The sequence below is a fragment of the Manis pentadactyla genome, chromosome 1 (genome assembly GCF_030020395.1).
Source record: "Manis pentadactyla isolate mManPen7 chromosome 1, mManPen7.hap1, whole genome shotgun sequence".
NCBI classification, from domain to species: Eukaryota; Metazoa; Chordata; class Mammalia; order Pholidota; family Manidae; genus Manis; species Manis pentadactyla.
The window spans coordinates 9,080,253-9,102,715 of NC_080019.1; the positions used below are offsets into that span (position 1 = coordinate 9,080,253).

At 49.9% G+C, this 22,463-nt stretch overlaps 1 protein-coding gene across 2 annotated transcripts in view; it reads right to left on the reverse strand.

Moving 5' to 3' along the window:
- Positions 1-4,525: 4,525 nt before the first annotated feature.
- DPYSL2 (dihydropyrimidinase like 2) overlaps positions 4,526-22,463 on the reverse strand; it is a 107,235-nt gene continuing 89,297 nt past the window's right edge. For both annotated transcript variants that reach the window (XM_036888778.2, XM_036888779.2), the window contains exons 9-14: positions 16,943-17,099; positions 16,348-16,489; positions 14,216-14,386; positions 9,616-9,795; positions 8,598-8,763; positions 4,526-7,332 (exon numbers count right to left, since the gene is read on the reverse strand). In XM_036888778.2, the coding sequence (XP_036744673.1) occupies positions 7,241-7,332; positions 8,598-8,763; positions 9,616-9,795; positions 14,216-14,386; positions 16,348-16,489; positions 16,943-17,099 (908 nt within the window). In that variant the 3' untranslated portion in view covers positions 4,526-7,240. The remainder of the gene's footprint in view (positions 7,333-8,597; positions 8,764-9,615; positions 9,796-14,215; positions 14,387-16,347; positions 16,490-16,942; positions 17,100-22,463) is intronic.

The window sequence follows — 22,463 nt, forward strand, 5'->3', positions numbered from 1 at the left end:
CCTGGAAGGATTTGAGCAAGCAAACCAAAAGGAGGAGAGCATATCTACCTTGGTGGTTTCAACAAATAGAGCTTTTGGGGACATTAAATGGCCCAGAGAGTAGATAGCTAAGGCAGGAGGAGCATCACAAAACTCAACTCTAAGATACTGAGGCGTCATCTGCGTGGCTGTTGAAGTAACTCCTCCAGATGGCAGGGATCATGGTGGAGAGCAAAACCAGGCCATGGTTTGGCAAGTCTCCAATAAACGTCACCATGGAAGTCCGTGGACAACAGCGGTGGGCACGGCATGAGGGCAGCACAGCCCAGGGGCAGGGTGGGGGAAGTGCTGTGGGTAGGACAGCATGTCACCCCCCGCCACCCTCAAGGATGTGGGGAGCCAGAGGCAGAGGAAACTCCACCTAAGGAGACTGAAGACAAAATTTTGTCCTTAGAAAGAGGCACCGGGTCTTCTTTTAAGGCAAAGATGTGAAGAGAATGACTAGCAAATGTGGGAGTTGACTGGATCACACGTGAGCTCGTTGGTGGTGATGCACAGACAGCATTTGGCCGGGGGAGGTTTGGTCAAGGGGAGGAAGGGCAGAAGGACAGCAGGTGGGTGCCAACTGAGAAAACAAAAGATGAGGTGCCATCTGGATTCCCATAGTCCCTTTTTGCACAGGAGCACTTGGGCCTCCCGGAATTCAGCCATTGGCAGCTGGGGATGGGACCTGAATTCTCCTTCCTCATGACCTGGCACATGGCAGGGATTGCCAGGCAGCAAGTAAGAGTCAGGAGGTGACGGGGTTGTCCCCTCCTCTGGGGTGTGGTGAAGAGGCTGCCGGCCAGCAGGGCTGCTGTGGCGGGGCATCCAGAGCTGGGGTTGGTTTACCAGGTGCAACGGGAAGACACGGGTTCAAGGAAGTTGAGAGAAGTAGGAGAGTTCAGGTGCCTGCCACGGGGTCCCAGTGGGATGCTGGTAGGGGCCTGACAGGCAGGGGACAATCAAGCCACCGGACTGAAGGCGTATGATGTCAGAAACGGGGGTAGGGGGAGTCGGTGGACAGGAAGGCTGGTCAGTGGTAGATAAAGCTGGGGGCCCATCTCCCTACAGCTAGGGGCCACCCACAGATGGTCAACGCTTCTCCTCCTTTAACCATCTTGAGGGCAGAGCCATCTTCATACATTCTGTGCTTTCTCACCTAATGCTTAACTATGTTGGACAACATCAAAGACGTGTCTTCAGCAGGGGAGTTCAACACCACAGATAGGCTGCTCTCTCATAGCAGGCTCACCGGGGGCTCAGAGGCTCCTTGACCTGCTGAGGAGCGTTAGGAAAAGAACCTTCAGAAATGCAAAGTCTCAATGGACAGTCCACTGCACATCTAGTCTTCTCTGAGGCGGGACTGATCGCAGAGCTGTAAACAGCAAAACAAAAAGTTCTCCCCTCCTGTCCCCTTCTTCCCTGAGGGGTCCATACTTGGGTCCTATCAAGGGTCCCTGGTGTCCCCAGAGTCACAAGACCAAGCTGAGAACAGCAGGTCGCAGGCAGGGTCATCGCTGGAGTACAGGCCGCTTCCCCTGACCGCCACGCCATTCCCAACCCACACACAGGCGGCCGGATGGCTCCACGTTGTGGGATGAAGTTTATCAGGACAAGGACTGTCGGTGTAACTACAGTGCCGACAAGGCTTAGTCGCCCAAACTAATCCCAGAAATAATTTCAATGAAATAAATGATAACCATAAAATTGCTGTAGTGTTACGTCTCCCACACCCCCAGAGTTCCTTCCGCAGGCCTTCACGCCGTCCAGCCGTGAGGCCCCAAGCCCTGGGTGAGGACCACACTCCTCGCGGCCAAGGGGACGCCGGTTGGCCCCCTCCCGACATCGAATCCTTACAGCGCCTACGCACTTACACGTCTGGTCCCTCTGCTGCTTCTCAAAGTATTTTCAGTGGACATTACTTTCATTCTTTCAAGATCCTTATAAAAATTATATATATTTGGGTATATACACATATTTATAATTTTTCACCAAATCAACACAATTTCTCCAAATCTTCATATAAAACTTAATGCACTCAACTAGTTTTCCTTTCATTTTGCCCTTCTCTAAACCACATTTCTGGTTCTCTGTGTATTGCATAGACCTCCCCGTTCTTCTCACCTGGAGCCCGTACATCTCCAGGTTTGTGTTGGATTCGCGACGTCAGTCGGTCTTTGCTGAGCTCTCATTTGTCTGTGACCTTTCCCCACGCACCTTCCGTCTTACTCTCTGCCACTTACCATCTCTTTTCCCCTCGTGCTTTTAAACAGAAGCTTTCTCCTAAGAGAAAGCATAATAATAATGATGAAAAACAGGGCCACTGGCCCCAGACGGAGCAGGTTCAGAGCCTGGTTCTGGACAAGTTGCATAACTCCTGTGCTTCTGTCTCCTCGTCTGAACCATAGGGAAAGTAATGGCGCCTCCTTCTGCGTTACTGAGGTTAACTGAGCTACAGTGTGAAGCCCCCTCACAGCACTGCTTGGCACATAATACAGAGACTGTCAAGTGTGACTATCCAACAGATCCGTTTTGTTTGATCAACTCTGTGTAATCGTGTTGGATGGCTCCAGGTTGTGGGATAAAGTTTATTAGGACAAGGACTGGTAGACCACCACCATCTCTGCTGTCTCCTAGATCTGCCACATCCTTCGTCCAACAAACCTCCGCGGACATCGCTCTTCATCCGCTGGTCTATTTCTATTTCAGGAGAGACACTTAGAACAGTCTCCAGCCGCTTCCTGTTACTCCTCCGCAATCCTCTCCCCTACCCTTTCTGATGGGTTCCAAAGCTGGAAGCTCGGTTGGCTGGGTAACATGATCTCCCCCATCTTGCAGAGACAGTAAATAAGGCCCATAGCTGAACAGCTTTCTGAAAGATGAATACCTAATCAGCAGCACCATCAAAACATATGCCCCCCTCAGTTGATGGGAAAGCAATAGATGTGCCTTTTCGTCCACAATATGTGTGCTTCAGAAACTTGTAAGGTAATAGAACTTTCAACTCATGGCAAAACAAGACAAAAACACTTCTAAAGGACATGCATTCCCTTATTTTTTTCTACGTGCTCTAAAATATTTTTGGATTAAACCCCACCACCCAAGCATTATATATCTGGTCCTGTTACTTAGCCACATGGCACCCATGGACTCCCTCTTTGAAGAACCTGCTCTCTGGCCATCCTTCCACAACTCCCTGTTCTAAGGGATCCAGACCTACTCCCAGCACCTACCTGGGTCTCTCTGCCAGGTCTGGCCTTCAGAGGACAGACCTCACAGCCGGTGTGGACAGCGCTTGGGGTGGCTGTTTGCGAGGAGTTGAGCAGCACTTGGACACACAAGCTGGGGTGTCCTCATAGCATGAGGCCTGTGTTGGTGTGGAAGCCAGGGTGGGACAGGAGGGGGATGGCCTGTGGAGCTGGGTCTCCACTTTAACCTTGTCACAGCTCCCATAAATGTTAGGGCGTGCCTTTTGCCCCCCCTCCTGGACAGATTCACTTTCCATGGATCACGGAGCTGTGCTCCCAGGAGCCAGCCCAGACACACAGCACTGTTCTCGGGAGGCCCAGGCCTTGCCGGAAGAGCTGAACACTAGGAATCTTTATTTCTTCTGAAGACCTTATTTTCTGGTCACTATAAATGTTCTGTGATCTTCTGGCTACATTGCCCTTTTTTGCATTTGCTGTTACCTCACAAGTTTAAAGCCCCCTGGCAGGCGTGTTGTGCTAAGGCCTTCCCTTATTTTTCCTACTCTTTGCTTCCTCTTCACTCAAACCCTGTTTATAAAAGCTTGGTACAGTATATGCTCTTGTAAGGCACCTCATATCCCGTTCAGACAGGGCTGGAGAGAAGGCAAAGACAGAAAGGCACAGAGAAGGGCTTCTGCAACCACAGGGGGGCCCAGGCAGCCACAAGTGCACACCTGCTTCATTCAGCATCTTCAGAACCAGTGACAGCAGCGCCAGGAAACAAGGACTGTGGGCAGCAAGCACCCACCCTGCTGGGGTGCGTGTGTCTCATGCCCCCTGTGCACTCTTGGCACTTGCTCAGGTAGTAGAATGTGAGCTCCGTCCCGGAGCACTGCAAGCTCCTTGACTGAGCTCTGGCTGCAAGTCAGTACACCTTACTGTGTCACCTTCCGTGCCTGCATGGAGCTGGAGGACTTTCCGGGTGAACAAGCATAAGGACGCAGAGGGGCCTAACCTATATGCACCCCCTCCCCAACCCCGGGTTCCCGCATCCAAACTTCTGTGTGCAGCTCGATTCTGGTGGCCTCTCTCGGATGGAGTCCACGAATTTCTCACACTCAGCAATGCCATGCAGAGCTCTGCTCAGAATCAGCCCTCAGCTGCCTGGGTGTCACAACATGCAACACACAGTGTCCCCCGTGGGTACAGTCAGCAAAGCAAGACCAAAGGCGGCTGTGGAAGCTTCCAGAAGAGGAGCTTTGCTTGAGGGTCGAGCCAAGCAGCTGCTTCCTTGAACATCTCAACACAGACACATCCCTGAAACAACCACATTTTGCTTTATTAGGCGTTCCATGGTAATATAACACAGAGTTCTTAAGGAATAAACACGAGACTTGTTTTTTTTTTTTACCATAATTATTTTGCCATTAAGACAGTGGTTACAAAAAAAAAAAGGGGGTACTTTTCTGGCTACACACATGATCAGCTTCGGCACTGGAACTTCCTCCACTCATGGGTCACAATCACAATTCCAAGGATTAAAAACCATCTAGTATTAAATCCTACACTGTTTTAGAGCATCAAGTCACTGCGGTTACTCAGCTCTGAGACACTGTCAGTTTATCTTAGCATTTACAAATGACATCCGTTTAACAGACACACAGCAAGCCAAGAGGGAGACATGCTTACACAGCCTGCGGAAATCTTCAGGTCTCAAGTTTTTTTTCGAGAAAACAATCAAAATAACCAATACTACCCTGACCTGGCACAGGGAAAACAGGAAGGCCCAAGTGAACCCTGGAGAGCTGCAAGTGTTTCTCAGAATTGAAACAAAAAACGGGTTTTTTTTCCAACTTGTTCAAATTTCCTCTAAGTACAAGAGAGAACAAAAGCAAATATATTAAGTTAACCAATTATTCTTTAAAAGTGCAATTTACTTTCAAAATAACAAATAAACAACAACAACAACAAAAGAAACCTCAACCGTAATCCCAGAGGCAAGACAAGTGTGGAGAGACACGGGCGGTGACACAGTGACCCACTTGTGTCTGCGATGCTTCACAAGAGCGGACTGGGTTCTATAAAAGCGGCAAACAGCGCGGCTTAGAACCTGTCCACGCAGGCACACGGGAGGAAACGCAACACAAACCGCAGACAGGGTGGGCACAAAGGCAGCTGGTGGCAAGAGTCACTCAGACAAGGAGCAGGAGGGATGGGGACACCAGGTCACCTGCGGTCTCAAGGGCGCCACACATTTGGTATTTTTCCCCCCCGAACAGTTAGGATACATCACCCTATCACTCATTAAACCGATTTTTACTCTTGCAAAGTAAAATGGACTTTCTAAGTCAAATTTCCCAAGGATTTTCTGTTTGGAAGGCCTCCCTATATGGCAGTCCCCCATTACCCAGGGTTTTGCTTTCTGCAGTTTGTTACCTGTGGTCCAGATGATGCTCCTTCTGACATATTGTCAGGTCAATATAGCCTAACACGACGTCACAGCGCCTACGCTGTTCACCTCTTCATCTCATCACACAGCATTTTATCACCTCCTACCATCACAAGAAGGATGAATAGAGTATAATAATATATTTTGAGAGATCACATTCATGTGACCTTTATTAGTCTCTTGTTATAATTGTCTTAGTTTATTTATTATTGTTCATCTCTTACTGTGCCTAATTTATAAATTAAACTTTATCACAGGTGTGCATGTATAGGATAAAACAGTATACACAGGGTTTCAGGCATCCCCTGGGGTCTCAGAAGGCCTCCCCATGGATATGGGGGGACTACTGCATGATATCTTTTGAAATAACTGGATAAGAAAAAGTATTTTTTGCCACAAAGTGCCACCCCTGTGAGCTGGTGGCTGGCTTGAAGCTGGCTGGCTTCCTTGGGTTCTGGGGCTCAATTTAGATTTGATCACGTCTTTAGCCAATTAACACTGCATGGAGGAAAAAAACTCTCAAGTCCTATACCCTGACTTCTTCAACATCCCGGCTCTATGGAGGTTCTGTTCTGTGACAGGTCACCAGTTACACTGTTGGTGAATGACTCAGTCTTTCTCTGAACCTGGGAAGCGTCTTGAACTCAAACGCATATCCCTGTGATGGGGGGAGGGGTGGCACCAGCCTTATATGGACGAGGACAGAGTATTCTAGGGTTGCAGTGACAAAGCTCACATCCTGCAAGGCAGATTCTTAGGACTACAGTAGACGGTAGACCTGGTCATCTGAAAAGACAATGGGGGAAGGAGAGAAAAAATATCCTCTCAGAAACAAGGGCTAGAGGAAACAGAGACAGAAGTGAAAATATGCATGAATGTAAAAGCTAGAAAGAGAACAGAAGAGAAGCAGAGAGAAGTGAATCCTCAAAAAATTGAATCTGCAGCAAAATCTAGGCCAAAAAGAACACCTGCTCTTTATCAAACGTTGACCCAGCAGATCATGGAATGACGATGCGGACACTCCGGAGCCTCTCAGGAGGGATGGGACAGGTCTGCCGCCCACTCCGGGTCAGCTCGGTGGTTGTGCAACTGCATCCTTCGGATGTCCAGTTCAAACCCCTAGTGTGAATAGTGATTCGGCTTCCCACGAAGTACTAAATAAAAAAAAAACTCCCCCCACCCCCGCCCACCCTGCCCCAGCCCCACAAAGAAAACATGTTCAAAAATTTAAAAAGAAAAATGCAGCTCTGGGCAGTTCACTCTATCTCCCCCTCCCCCCATGAAAAGGAAGCTGAGAACAGATACGACAGAGGCTGGACAGGAAAACCGCCCTCGCTGTGAGGTGCTTTGTTTTGCATGTCTGAGTGCTGGATGCAGTCATGTATGGGGTAGGGTGCCATATTCGTAGACGTGTAGGGACGTGGGTGAGCAAGGTCAATGTCTCCAGGGGTCCCCGTGGACTGGCTGCCCCACAGTAACTATCACAGGCTCTTAAAAAAAAAAAAAAGGAGGGAAGGAACTCTCAGAATGTCCTCAGGTGTGTCCCGGCCCCCAGCCCCAGGTGGACGGCGGCCCTGCGGCTCTAGCCCAGGCTGGTGATGTTGGCTCGGCCACCCGGGGGGGCCACGATGCGCTGGGTGGTGCGGCGAGGAATGTTGTCATCGATCTGAGCACCTGGAGGGGAGACAGCGGGAGGGTCACAAAAAGGTATGGAAGTTCCTGCTCTACAGGGAAACAGCACGGCTCGGAAGCAAAGGCCCACTCTCTGTCCTCCCCAAACCTCCCTGAACGTTTAACTACAACCTAGGGAAGGAATCACAGCCTGTGTGAAGCCGTCCTTGCAAAAGCCAGCTGGACCCATTACTGGGAAAGTAAAGCCATATAGAAAACAGCACTTTGGTTCTGGGGTCTGACTCAGACGACCTCCTGCCCCTCCGCTCCTTAGGCAGACCAAGGGTGGCTTTTTCTGAGGTGCAGCCCCCTCTGGCATTCCAGCCCCGAGCCCTAGACAGCTACTGTTTCATCAAAAGGAAGGGTAAGGATCTTCCTTCTATTTGAATGGCCTGTGTAAATAAGATGGCACAGACATTATCAGGCCCACTTCACTTCATCACAATGCTAAGATTTGCCGTTTAAAAATTTTTTGAGAATTGGTAATCCGTGTAATGGCACAGATGGCAACTTTCTGCAAACCAGTATATCTTACAAAAAAAAATTCTGTCCGATGAACTCTTTCTTGCACATGCCATACAAATTCGGATACATTATCTGTGGCTTAGGGAGCCAGAAAAGTGGACAGTGTCTAGTCGTGGGCTGCATGAAGGACCAGAAGGAGATTTCTAATAAGGAAACTCTAAAATCTGGACCCTTTCCTGTCACCCTCCCTAATAGCATGTATTTCAACCAAGCAAATAAGTAACAACTATCAAATGGCTCTAAGCACTTTACTCATTATTATTATTATATTACTTCACTGACTCATTTAATCCTCACAGCAACTGCGTAGGTCATTACCCTCACACTAGAGATGAGGAGGCAGGGGCACAGCTAGAGGCTGGGCTACAAACAGGCTGCGGAAGCTCCAGGCTCTGCAAGCTATGAACGATCACGGCATATGTGGGGAGCAGAGAAGTTCCAGAATGCCCAGGTATCCTTCTTCAGGGCAGACCTAATACACTGGAGAATGACCTCTTAATATACTGAGTATTACACACAGTGGATGCACCATGACATCACATGTGACAACTCATGGCGAGCTTCTGACACCCCACTGGCCATCTGCTGCGAACGACATCTCTCAGGATACTAGTACCTCTCACTTTGGGCAGGATGGGAACATCATCTCATTTCTGCTTCTGCCTCTTTAACAAAAGCAACCACAGACTCGCCCACTCCTTGCGCATGCCCTGCACAGCTGAGCCCTAACCAAAATCGCGTACCAGACAGGCTGAATCCAGACTGGTGCAGGTTCCGGACAGGCGGGGCCTGCTGCTTGGCAGGAGAGGTCTTAGCCGAGGAGGCTGGAGTGACTGTCTTGGGGGTCACAGACACCTCGCACACGGGTCCATCGTACAGGCCACGAGGAACCCCTCTCAGCTCTGCCAGCTGTGAAACACAAGAGCCCCTTGACTCAGGCCTCATCACAGAGAACACCGCCCAGGACACCCTCCTGGTGGAGAAGAATGGTGCCCAGGACGGGCCTTTGAGATCCAGAGATGGAGGATCTCTTTATGAATGGAGATGGCAGGGACAGATGGCGAGGGGCCAGCCTTCCCCACTGTGGGTCACGGGGAACTGGATACTCCATAAAAACTAACATTTCTGACCATTTTCTCCCAAGACACTTCAACTTAAATTCTGTAGGAACTCCTAAACATGTTGTGACCAGGATCTGGTCTCATGTGCGAGATCTGGCCCCAACTTTCTTCACAATTTCACTCTCCCTTTGATTCCCTTACATCTCTGTCTATTCCCTGCCTCAGTCCCCAAGCACCAGTGCTGTAGACTGTTCACCATGTCCTGAATACACTGTACATCTTCCTGCTCATGACATTCCCACTACCTAATTCTGTCTCCTTTCAAACTCCTACTTATCCTTCATCCTTATCAAACTTATCAAACTTACCAAACTCCTACTTAACCTTCAAAACCCAAACCAAAATGCCCTCTCCCCATGACACTTAACCCCATGACTCTACAACCATGATTCCCTCCTCTGGACCTCACCACATATCTCATCACAAGCACCTATCACTCTGAATTCATCCTGGCCAGCTGTGGACACATCTGACCCCTATGCTGGTATTCTGACCTCCAGGAATAAAAAGACCTTGTTTCTCTTATCCCTGAACCCCGCCATACTCATCTTGATATTCTGACTCAAAGAGCTCAGTCACTGTTTTTGGAACCGAACTTAATCCATGATAAGAACAACTGCGTAAGTTTGGAGCTACTCACTCGGCTCCTCGCCTTGATACGCTTGTAAACAAAATCAGGGAAGGGCTTCCGGGGGATGTAGCGTCCAGAGCCTTCGGTGACATGAAGGGTGCCGTCCTCGAGGACAATCTTGCCCTGGCTGATGACCACCAGAGGGGAGCCACGGCACTCCATGCCTTCGAAGATGTTGTACTCGAGAGACTAGAGGAGAGAGTGGGAGAGTTCAGAGCCCACACCCCCCCTTCCAGTGAGACCCCCTCAGCCTGGCAGCGCCCACCGCCCAACACTACACGGACCAAAGAAAGGCCCAGAGACAGAGTGCCTGTCCTGACTGGCAACCAGAAGCCCCTTCATGTCTGTCTTAATTCCTCTGTCTAGAATACGAAATCATCTTTTCCTACCTCTCACAAGTTTGGGGGAAACAAAATTGAACAGAAATATTGTATGGAAAAGTAGGAGAGTTTGTAAATGCTACACAAACATAAAAAAATGATTCTTGGCATTAGCAGGGGCTTCATCTTCACTAACAAGCTCCAGTCAGGTTGAAACCCAAAGGCCTTCTCCAACCGGAAACAGGCCATTCAAGGGCAGGGTTTCCCACTGGCTTGCCTGGCTTTCTCATGTGTTTGAAATGTGGTTGAATTCAAGCTCCTAAATGAAAGCCTGGTAACTTAAGAGACATGCCTTTGATAAAGTGTTTAAGGTTTAATTTCCCAAACAATGCAGCTCTCCTTTAGGCTTCAAGCTTTCAGGGTGAAGAGTCACGTATCTCTGCTCCTCTTGGAAAATAGGCAGGGTCTCTATGGACACATGAGTTTTTCTTTGAAGAACAAGGCAAGGAAGACAGTGGGTGCCATAACGGTCACCCCACATGTCGCAGTCACCTCCCATAGCTGGGGCTCACCCAGGGCTACCTCCCCAGATTCTAGGATGCTTCTGCTGCTCCCTGCCTGCCCTGCCCACACGCACAGACGGCTGTGGCTGGAGGATTAACAGGCAGCTCCAAACATAAAAAGCAGCTCGGCCTTGTGGGGAGATAAGTTCAGGCCAGGTGATCGGCACTGTGGCTTTGCTGTCACAGGGCCACACAGCTCAGGGGAACACTTCTGCTCAGTGCAGTGGCTGGCAAGTGTGGAGAAGCCGCGGGCTGGCTCGGCAGCTCACAGACGGTGTCGAAGTACAGTGGTATTGACTGAAAACAGCAATGAGGGGCCGTCAGCACTGTTCTGAGACTCAAAGGAATAACGTGGAAGCTACCAAAGGAATGAGGCAGAGAGGCATCCTGGGGAGAAAAGGGGGCCCAATACGTCAATTCTGGGCCAGTGTTGCCCCCACATCTTACGACTGTCTTCCATCGATGCAAAGACACTCCGCCCGGAAATGAGACTGTGTCTGACGGCAGATGGAGGGGTGCATTCGCCGTCAGCCTAAACTGACCCCGGTTCTTCCAGGGGATTCGGGATTTGGCCTGGGGATTCCCACGCTGAGGCCACTGTACATTAAATTCCCAGCCTGAGGGTTTCCTGGGCCATGCTGGCAGCAGGAATTTGGCCACCAACAGGCATGAGCACCAGCTTTCAGAGGAGACATTTTTGCCCTCCCTGCACCCAGCGCCACAAGCCGAGGCACACAGGGCTTTTTGCCACCACTTTCTGCATGCTGGACTGACCTCTCAATCATCGTCCACTAAGCCTAAACTGGCCCTTGGTGGCGTGGTGTATTTTTAAGGGAGTCTCCTATTAGAGTCCTCTGGGTGTGTCCTCTCACAGTGGTACGTAAACTAATGGAATATCTTAAAATCGATGGCATCTTAGACCTACTGACATCCCGGAGCTGAGTGCATGACTCTGAACAGATGAGAACTGCAGTCTCTTCATCTGCCTCCCTCCTGACACCATATAAAGCCTCAGACCTGTGCTGGTCACCGTGACAGAGCTCTGTCATCTCTGATATGACCTTTGAAAGGGTGCACTGCATCCAGCTGGCCCTACCCACAGCTGTCTCCATTCTGCAAGCTCCTCCGGCACACAATGGGGATAACAGAGACAACAACCATGGACGCAGTGCCACCTGCCCTGGGTTCGTATCCCAGCTTGGCCACACGCCAGCTGTGTGACTTTGCACAAGTCCCTTATACTCCTGAGTCTCAGCTTCCTCATCAATAAGGCGATAAGCCCCACTTTGTGGGACAGATGCCACAATTAGATGCAATGAAATGAACAGCATCTAGCCTATTACTTGCCACAAAGTAGGTATTAAAAAATGCTCACTCACTCACTGTCCATTTTTTATTGAGCTTTCCCAACAAGACTGCAAGCTTTTAAGTGTCAAAGACACCAGAAGTTGCATCTATTGAGTTTAGCTGCCTGGAAATGACTGATCACAAATGCCTAGAGGAGTTTTGGACCATCTCCCATTTTCTAGAAGATGGAAGAACCGCCCCCATGACTCTAAGCGACTTAAAATCCACAAGTCCAATGGTCAGGTCACAGCTAAGGGTTTTGCGTACCTACTCTGTTGAACCACAGGCAGTGAGGTTTCACTGCTCACCAGGTCTTCAACCTACACCCACAAGGGGTTCCCCAAAACTACTCAACTGGCCGGATGCCTGGAAAATCCAAGTAGAGGCTCAGCAGCAGGGCTGTCAAGAATAGTTAGCTAAATGCTCCCAATTAAAGCTAATTAGCCCCGTGGAAGGAAACACTGGATCACACAGGGAAAGCCTCCTATTTGTATTCTCCCAGATGATTAACGCTGCACAGGCATTCTTCGTGTGTGGGAGCTCTTTCAAACAGGTGAGGACGGAAAAGAGGCTTTTCCTTTTGAGTGCCTATGTTTCTGACGTGCAGATGCCTGGAGGTAAACACAGGGATGTCTGGAGAGGTTCTGGGGAAATGGGTGAATGGCAGAATCTGTCTTCTCGAATTGTTTCTGCACCTCCTCTCCTCTGCCAGGGTAACGACTCCAAAGGCAAGCTCCTAGGTGGGTCACCTACAGCTTCAGGAGCGAGTCCACATCACCCTCCATGCTACCGTTGGGGAAGGGACTCTACAAGGGAGGGAAGCACATATGCACCTACGTCTGACCAACAGGCTGCCTGTGCCATCTGGCAGGGAACATGCGCGGGTGGTCAGTCCTGGGCATCTGGCTCTACCACAAAACAGCTGTGTAACATCAGACCGGTCACTTAAACTCTACAAGGTGCCATTTATTTATCTTCCCAATTGGGATAACAATCCTGTCCCTTTATTGAGAAGGCCGAATGAAAGGTTAAGTGCACATGAACAGTAGGTTCACTGGGCAGGACCCTAGGACCCCAGCCCATATGAGGCCTTTGGGGCCCCTAAGAGGTTGTGACCCGAGTTACAAGCCCGTGTGGCCGTAAGGCTATGCTGCGAGGCTAAGCCAGCCAGTGCAGGAGGAGGAAAATGTCAACTCTAAATACTGATTGCTGAGCAGCCTCCCCAGAGGGCTGCTACCATCCCGGCGCCCACACGGGCCAGCAGAAGCTAGAGGTGAGCCCCGTAGCCAAGCGCCTCTGCCCACAAGGGGGAGGACTGGAATAGGGCCCGGCGCCCAGGGCTGTCCTGGAGAGATGCCAAAGCCAGCCCCTGAGGTGTGGTGGCACCTGGGGGAGGTGCCGGCCCAGGCCTTCTGGTGAGGGCAGTCTAGAATGAGATCCTCCATTGAGCCAGCTCTCAATCCAGACCTTTATTTAGAATCCTTTTTATTCATTAAGAATTTACTTAAAATTTCTTACGAGTTTCTGAGATAAAACTCTTCTGACCTCTGCCCTCTTCGTTCCCAACCCTCTCCCTTTGTCCATGTTCTTTCAGCATTTTATACACACACACATTTTTCTCGGAAGAACAATGGTATCTAACGCCTCTGCCCAATGCCCCCGGACCTCACAGAAGCACAGGACACTCAGAGACCTCATCTAAGCCCCTCATTCTCTGCTGAGGAGCCTGATATGACAATAAAGTCACTTGCCCAGGGTCTCATTAACAAGACAGGCCATCCCCAAGCTCTGCAGTCTAGACTGAGAGGCAAGAGATACCCTAAAATCATATCAGTACATCAGCTGGGGGGTATTTCTTCAAGAAGCCAGTCAATTAATTCCATTAGTACCATAAAAGCACCAGTCATTTTAGTTTCTGTATGACAACACTGACACGAGAAAGCAGTGGCTTAAAAGAATGTAAGTGGAATATACCTCAGGGGCGAATACTGGAATGTTCTAGTTAATTCCCTGGCAGAAAGCACTGCCAGAGAGGTGCTGCGCCCAACTATTGAAACACGGTGCTGCCTGACTTCTAGAAGCTTTTGATGTCCTGGCATGAGTCAGGAGGCTCTGAAGGTTTATAGATAGACACCCTCTATCTATGGAGAGGCTGTGATACTCCAAAATGAAAAGAGTGACAGGCTTGCTGACCTCACTAAAGAAAGGGAAATAGCTATTTTTTTCTCAGCAAACTGCCAAGTTATAATATATCCTGGGGAAAAGTTAGTTTCTATCAGAGTAAGTTCTTTTCATAAATCCTGGGGACTCTGTGTGCCTCAGTCTCCTTCGGTGACAGTGACGCAGGTGGAACAGGTCCGCACAGGCAACGGGACTCACGCTGTTGTGGGTCTTGGCGGAGATGGTTTTAACGCTGTCAGGGTCCCAGATGACCAGGTCGGCGTCAGACCCCACGGCAATGCGGCCTTTCCGGGGGTACAGGTTGAAGACTTTGGCTGCATTGGTGCTGGTCACGGCTACGAATTGGTTCTCGTCCATCTTCCCGGTTACCTGAGGAGGACCACACATGCACACACACCAAAAGCAGGTTAAGAAGCAGGAAGGGGACGACTTAGCCCTAAAGGAACACACTTTTGATACACACACAACCCATATGAATGATAACATTATGCTGAGGGAAAATCCAATCGCAAAATGTTACACACCATCTGATTTCATTTATATCACATTCTCAAAATAACCACGTTACAGAGACAGAGAACAGCCCAGAGGTGGGGTAGCCGTGCCCATAAAGGGGCAGTGCAAAGCCGGGCTCTGTGGTGGTAGAGGAAACCTGTGTCTTGACTGTGGTGGTTATCACGTACATCTACTCATGACAAAATGACACAGACTCTGCACGCACACACCACTGTTGACTTCTGGGTTTTGATATGGAAGATGCAACCCCGGGGGAACTGGGTGAAGGGTTCACAGGACCTCTCTGTCCTATCTTTGCAACTGTATCTGAAACTAATTATTTCAACATGAAAAGTTAAAAAGAAAGTTGAAGGAGCTGCAATGTCTCTCCAGGAAACATCAAGTGGCTTGAATGGCTGTTCTTTTAAAAAATAAAGACAGACTTCGGCTGTGAGTCCAGACAACTGACAAGTCACAGCCTCGTGTCTGGCTTTGCATAGCACAGGTGCCAATCACGTTTCCTCACGTCCCTCCCTGCACTTTCCCGTCTCCACCACTTGTGCTCCCCTTTCCTTTAAATGCAGGATTTGAGGAAATGACTGTGTATCTCTGAGTTAGGAAACATACTCTAAAGCTAACAGAAAAATGGCCAAAGGAAATGAGCTGGTACATGGCCAATAATCGTATTTAAAAAAAAAATTTCACTCTTATCAGCAATTGAAGAGATTAAATGTAAGACAGAAATTCACCAAATAGCAATACATCTGGGTTTGTTGGTAACAGTAGTTTGGACCTGGTAGAAAAAACTGGGAATGTATGCACTGCTTGCAGCATACAAATTAGTGTAGTTTCTGGAAAGAACTTTGACAATATATAGCAAAAGCCTTAAAATATACATACACCTTTTGACCCAGCAATACCACTTTTAGAAATTTCCCCTACAGGCCTAATGAAAGATGTGCCTAAGGATGTGTTTGCAAGGATGTATATCCCAATAAGAGAATAAGAAACAACCCAAATGTTCCAAGAGTTACAAATAAATTATAGTTAAAGCCAAATTTTTCAAGCATATTTAAGGATGTGGAAACTTATTCATGATATATTATTGTATAATAAAACAAGCCACAAAATAGTATGTATGATGCCAATGTTATTTATACACACACACACACACACACACACACACACACACACACTGTAATATACAGAGAAGAGCACGCTTACACTAGCAAAAATTGGGAAGACATTTACCAAAACGTTAAGCGTAGTTTTATCTTAAAGATGGTGCTATGAGTGATTTTTACTTACTTCCTTATTCTTTTTGGATTTAGGATACATCATTTTCATAATCTAAGAAATTCATTAACAGAAATCCTGTTCTTTCTTTTAAGACATTGGAAATGAAAAAGCCCAGAGGTCCTTGTTCAAAACAGGCCTGTCAGAAGCCTGCAGTGGATAGAAATACGCTTAAGCCCAGAGAGGCCTAAAGGACAGGAAACTGAGTCCATTTCCAAGAACAGAAGACTAACTGAGAAAGGCGGGGCACCAGGTTGCTAAGGAAGCTTTTTCCTGGCTGATCAAATCAGTCATATTTTAAAGACTTTTTTTCCCCACTCTCCACTGATCCACAGATGCCAATGATATGAAATACATATGTAACATCTAGGAGGAAATGACCTACAGGGAGGTCTTGGATTTCCAAGCCTAGGAAATACTATCATACAAGTACCAACTTCTATCAGCTGCCACGTCAGGCCCGCACGAGAGCCACGGCCCCGACACGAGGGGGGGAAGGGGGGTGCGCAGACCAGCCCGCCAGGGGACCCTGCTCCTACCACGGCCTTATCCCAGATGATGGACATCCGCTCCTCGGTGCCGTTGGTGCCCTCGGGGATCAGGGTGAAGTTGTCCTTCCCGACAGCCTTCTGGGCCGTGTTGAAAGTACAGTGGGCGCTGCCTGTGACCTGCAGATCTCCACTGGAAAGAAAACACATGACTGGTTTTGAACTCATCTTGGACTTCGAATCGTCCTTCAAGTGCCAGATCACTGAAAGGTGCTTAACAGCCCATCCTCGGCTCAGGAGTCAGGAAATGCAGGAAGATGTGATGACCTGGTATTGAAGCTTCGTGAAACACTAGGCATCTGAACTGACCTCCTGAGGTGCTTTAGGGGGGACATGCACCCCAGTGGAACGCTTCTGCTGCCTCAATCATTCCTTACGGCTGACAGTCACGACGGCCTGGCTGTGTATCTGGAATCCTCCCTGAAGGACGTCGGAGTGACAACCGCATTCCCATCTAGTGACCAAGCTTGGGGAGCAAGGTCTCCGCCTGCGAGACCACTTTTGCCCACCACGCTGTGACCTGCCAGGTCAGCCTGGCCTGAGGGCAGACTGAGAATGCAGAGTGTGGACCAGTCACAGGACTCACCAGGACAGCAAGGAGTTCAGAAAGTCCGGAGTGGCCGGGTCGGGGCTCAGGGGCGGGGAGGTGACAAACGCCGCGGCCTTAGCCCAGTTCTTGCTCCAGTAGTGGGAGCCATCAGTCCCCAGGCTGGCGGTGATGGGCTCACCATACACCACGGTTCCTGCCAAACAGAACAGAGCTGAGCGCAGCGCAACGAGGGGAGGAGGAGGCCACCCTGCCAGAAGTCACCACCTGCCTGGCGGAGACTGCCTGGAGAGATGCGCTGGCATCCTCTCATGGTGAGGAAACTGATGCTGGTCAGACACCCCTGCCAGGCACAGTCACCATCTGGCACGTGCTCCCTGAGACTTCACCCTGGCCCCGTTCTTCTAACTCAACACACTCTGCCTGGGCGACTGCATGCCTTCCTCCTCCTGTACTGCTGGTCCCCAAATCTATTAACAATCTCCAGTTCAGACTGCATTCAAGCACCCAGACCCAGGAGTGTCTACGCTCTTATTCCAGGATGGATGACCCACGGCACCTCAAGCTGAACCTTGCTGCTCACCAAAGCGTCTCCTGCTCTCCCCGCATTTCCCAGCCCTCCTCAAGCTGTCTAGTTCGGGCTAATGGACTGAGAGAGGAAATCAGACATCACATCAGTGGGATGAAGCATTTCAGAGCAAGAACACAGCCCTCTGGATCTGCCCCCGTGCCAGCCTGGACCCGAGACCCCACCTGAAGGCTGCTGTCCTTGGGGGCCACCGGATTCACAGCCAGCTTGGTAAGAGTGAGAAATAAAGGACTTTGTACCATTGCAATAATGAGATTTCAGAGTTTCTGGAGGCCTAGTCCAACTCGATACACTGTTCCAAGAATGTCAATTCTCTGATGCTCAAATCACGTCCTCCTCTCTATTCATGCAGGTAGAAGCCAGAACACTGCGACTGTTTACACCCTTCGATGCCAAAGCTTAAAGCCGTGTATACATCCTTTCATTTACCCTCCACATTCCCTTACGTTAGGTGGCTGTCATTTCTCCCCAGCTTATTCTGTCAGAGCTTCCCCATCAGAGGTTAGATCTAGTCTTGCTTTCCCAGGCTTCATCCCACCTCTCCACTCATGCTCCGTGGCACTGCCAGAGTGATCTTCCTAAAACATAATCTTCCCGTGCTATTCTCTTGCATGAAATCGTCTTAAGGAGCCCCTCTGCCTTCAAGAACAGAAACAAGTTCCTTAGTGAAGCATCTCTTGCCCTTAATTATCCAGGCCAAAGGTGATCTCTTGCCCTTAATTACATCTCCAAAACCCAATTACATCTGTACTCTAAGAATCCAATAATCCCTCAGTCTTGAATTTTTTGATTCCCCACTAGATGGAGATACTCTGGAGAAAATGAATCTGCCAGCACATAGTAGGCACTCAATAAAAGTGGGTTCAATTGACAGAAGGGTGTGATATTTTATTAACTGAAGGCATCAGAGCTGGACCTTGATCTCAGACCAGCCTTCCCACCCCTGGGAATTTACCTCCCATCTCCACCTACCACAAGGCTGACCCCCACATGGAGGACCTGCCAAGGGGTTCCCTTCCCTCCACACACACCGCCCTCCAGGCCAAACCCATCTCACTCAGGAATGTGTGTCCTTTCTGCGCCACAGCCTTTTCTAAGGACTTATCTCTGGCTAGTATACAGGACACTCTCCGCTGCAGTCGGCCGCGCCGAGCAACGGCTCCGCCAAGCTGCCCCCTCCAGCCTCAGGAATTTACGGGAGCTGCCGTTTAGCCAGGACAGAGCAGGAGGAGGGCCCGCAGGCCACTCACCCTAGGAAACCAGCACCTCCCCGGGCAGGAGGCAGGGCGCGAGAGCCCAAAGGGGGCCTCACCCAGAATGAAGTCCCCAGGAAGAAAAGGGCCAATGTCCAGATGCCCTGGAAGTCTGGGTACCTGACCCACTCAAACCTCCCCAGCAGGACTTGGTCTGAGGAGCTGGGTGGGCAGCTGTCCAAGCTGCTCATCTCCTCCCAGCCTGAGGCTGCTTATGAAATGCAAATGGCTGAGCAGGTACCCAGCGCTGGGCCCACGGCTCTCACAGGACCGGGGCCCCCAGCTGTGGTTCCAGCACCAGCCAGGCTGGCTGAGCCGAGGGTAGCTCTCTGACCCAGACATGTCTAGGGGACCCCACTAGCTACTGTCTGAGCAGCCAGGCAAGCTTTGGGCAAATCATTAGGAGAACAAAGACTCCATAACCCCAAGCTTCTCCTGGTTTTGTCGACATGAAAAAGTTCACGAGAACAGAGCTGCTCAGAGAAATCAACATGACCGACCATCTGCGACAAGCCTTGGGCAAGGACAGTATTTTCCTGATCATCCTGTCACTCACTGTTGCTCATCCCCTCCCTGAACCTGCTCTTCGGTCCTGCCTTTAGCAGTGTGCACACAAGGAGGGGCTGGCTCCTGGGACACGTCCTGAGCCCAGTAAGTGTGAGTGCCCTTGACTGCGGCCTTCACCTTGCTCTGAAAAACATCTCAGAGTGGGGCGGGGGACTGGCACACGGGGCTGGGCCCCTTCTCTCTCTGCACAGGGACACGCACCTCACCACAAAGGAATGAACTTGGCCTTCAGCCTCTGGAAAACCAGAAGTGGATCAGAGCTTCAAGGCCACTGCTGACCAGAGCCTGCCTTGGCTGAACCAGGATTCCCGGAGCAGGGCCCAGCTAAGACGTGAGCACTTGGAGGAGGGGGGCCCCCTGTGGGGCCTTCTGCTCAGCGCCGCTCATATTCCAAGGTACCCAGAGGCCCTTGCTGCGTTTGCATTTATCTCTTGGATTCAGAGCCCAGAGGCGGGGCAGGAGCTAAACCATCCTCCAGCTCCAGGGGAGATGGACCCCCAGGTGGGCCCCGCCTCTCAGCACCAAGGGCCTGCAACCACCCCGGGGCCGCCTCCCCGGTTTATAAGCAATGTCCCCAGGGGCGCTGTGGATGAGCCTCTGGGCCTCCTCAGGCCGCAGACACTGAACTGCATGCCAGAAATAATTACCACTAACAATAACAAACCATGAAATAGGCTTAATTGGCCTTTCTGCACTCTCCTCAACACACTGCTGACGCTTTCTTGGCGGCAGTTAGACCTTCACTATTTTCTCCTCCAGAGAAAGTCTAAACTGAAGGCTGTGACCCCAAGCCAGCCCCTGGCAGGCGCTGTCGGATGGCCGGGAACCTCAGAGGTGGTGTTTATTCACAACAGGCTGGGGCCTCAGTGCATTCATGAAGAATAAATGGAAGGCTGGGGTTTAGAAATGTTTGACAGCTCCCGGCCCTGACAGTTAGTCATTTCCCATGAACGAGAAGTAAGAGGACAAATTCCGAGTAGAAACAATGAAAAATCATGCATATGCATTTCAAAACACAGCCACAAAAGCACAATGAAAAACTGACTAGGATGCATACACACACACACGCGCGCACACACACACACACACACTTTCCCTTTTCTCTCAGCCCAGGGCCAGAACTCAGCAGGTTATCCAGGGATAAACCTGCCAGACTTTGGTCCTGAGAGTGGTTCTAGAGAAATAGAATCAAAAGTTTTCTGAACTGGTTCTGGGGTTTCCGGAATTGTCTTTCTAATCAGATCTGATTAAAAGGCACTAATGACTCCATTTCCAGTACTAGAGAGAGTGGTGAGAGCCCGTGACATGCCAGAGGCAATAGACGTGCACGGAAGCATATCACCGCTGAGCGGATACTCATTAAGAGGCAAAGGTTGGGCTGACTGTGCACTTGATACCTTGGAACGTACTTGTCAAACTGAGAATAAGCAGATTGGCTGGTTCTCCCCATCAGGCCGGACAAAGTGGGGGAGAAAAGGATGTGCTCAGGGATGCAAACGCCTGAGCCAAGGGCTGCATAAAGAAAGACCCAGGAGTTTCCGTCTGCCCTGTAAGAGCCTTATGTCCACGGCCTGTGGGCTGAGAAGGCTGTAAACCAAACCCAGAGTCTCAGCGAGCAAGTGGCTGCATCACAGCACAAATTCAATTCCCAGCCTCTCGAGGGCACCAAGTGGGAAGGAATTCTGCCTCCAGACAGCCTTTGGGTGGAGCTGCGATATCAACCACTCCGAGACCCCAAGCCTGAAGGCCCACCCTGCAGATTTCAGATTGCCAGCAACAGCAGCAACTGCATGAGCCAACTCCTTAAGGTCAATCAATCTCTCATTCCCATTCTCCTTCCCTCCTCTAGATTAGATACATGATAGATAGATAGATAGATAGATAGATAGATAGATAGATAGATAGATAGAAAGATGGATAGATTAGATAGATAGATAGATAGATAGATAGATAGATAGATAGATAGATAGATAGATAGATAGATAGATAGATAGATAGATAGATTAGATAGATAGATAGATTAGGTAGATAGATAGATAGATAGATAGATAGATAGATAGATAGATAGATAGATAGATAGATAGATAGATTAGATAGATAGATAGATAGATAGATAAGATAGATAAGATAGATAAGATAGATAAATAGATGATAGATGGACAGATGGATGGATGGATAGATAGATAGATAGACAGATAGATTGATTGATTCTGTTTCTCTGAGCAGCCCTGACCAATACACATTTTGGAAACTTAGGACATTCACAATCCAACACATCTGCCACTCTCAGGTTTCAAGACCGTTAGGTTGTACATTATTCATCCCCAAATTGGGGTGGTTCCTCGGTCCCCAGGACCACATGCATCTCACTGGTCCCTGAATCATTCCTACTGGCCCACAGGGCACAGGAAGTCGTCCTGAGCTGGCTTCCCAGGGTTTCCCATCTCTCAGTGGCCTCCAGACATCCTGCATGTTTCTGCATCGGGGGTGGGGTGAGGAGGGGGATGAAGAAGGCTGTCCATCAGGGGGGCCGTCAGGCATGGCCCACATGCTGCCCTTCTCACCCAGAAGGCATCAGCAGCCACCCTGGGGTCACACGTGGACAAAATGCAGTCAGCGGGGCTCATTCCAGACACATCCCACACGGCACCTCAGTGGACAGAGAGTGGCCAGAAGGCTGAGGCTGTGGGTTCTATTTCCCATACACTGGGTGATCTGGGTGAGATGTGTGATTTCTGCATCTCAGTTTCTCTCCCATGAAATGAACCTATTAAATCAACCAGTGCCTAAGCTCTTTAGAGGAGTAAAATCTGCCCTGATCTTCTGGTCCTGGCTGTGCCTTCAGCTCCTTATCTGCAGAATGGGTGACAGTGAGCTGCCCCTGACTGGCAGAGCAAATCAGCTCTCTCAGGGGGTGGCATGCCATCATGTGGGGTCTCGGGGGCATGAGGAAGGAGAAGCGCCCACTAGAAGCAGAAAAGAGTCCTCGGCAGAGCCCTTCCCCGAGGCCAGCAGGACCTTGGCTGTCCTCCTCTAAGCAGCCCTTTGGCTCTGAGTGGTGATGACCGTGGGCACAGCTATTACACACATCTCCATGTACAATATCCCATTTAACACCACCACACCCTGGGAGATGAGTCCCTGTGACTGA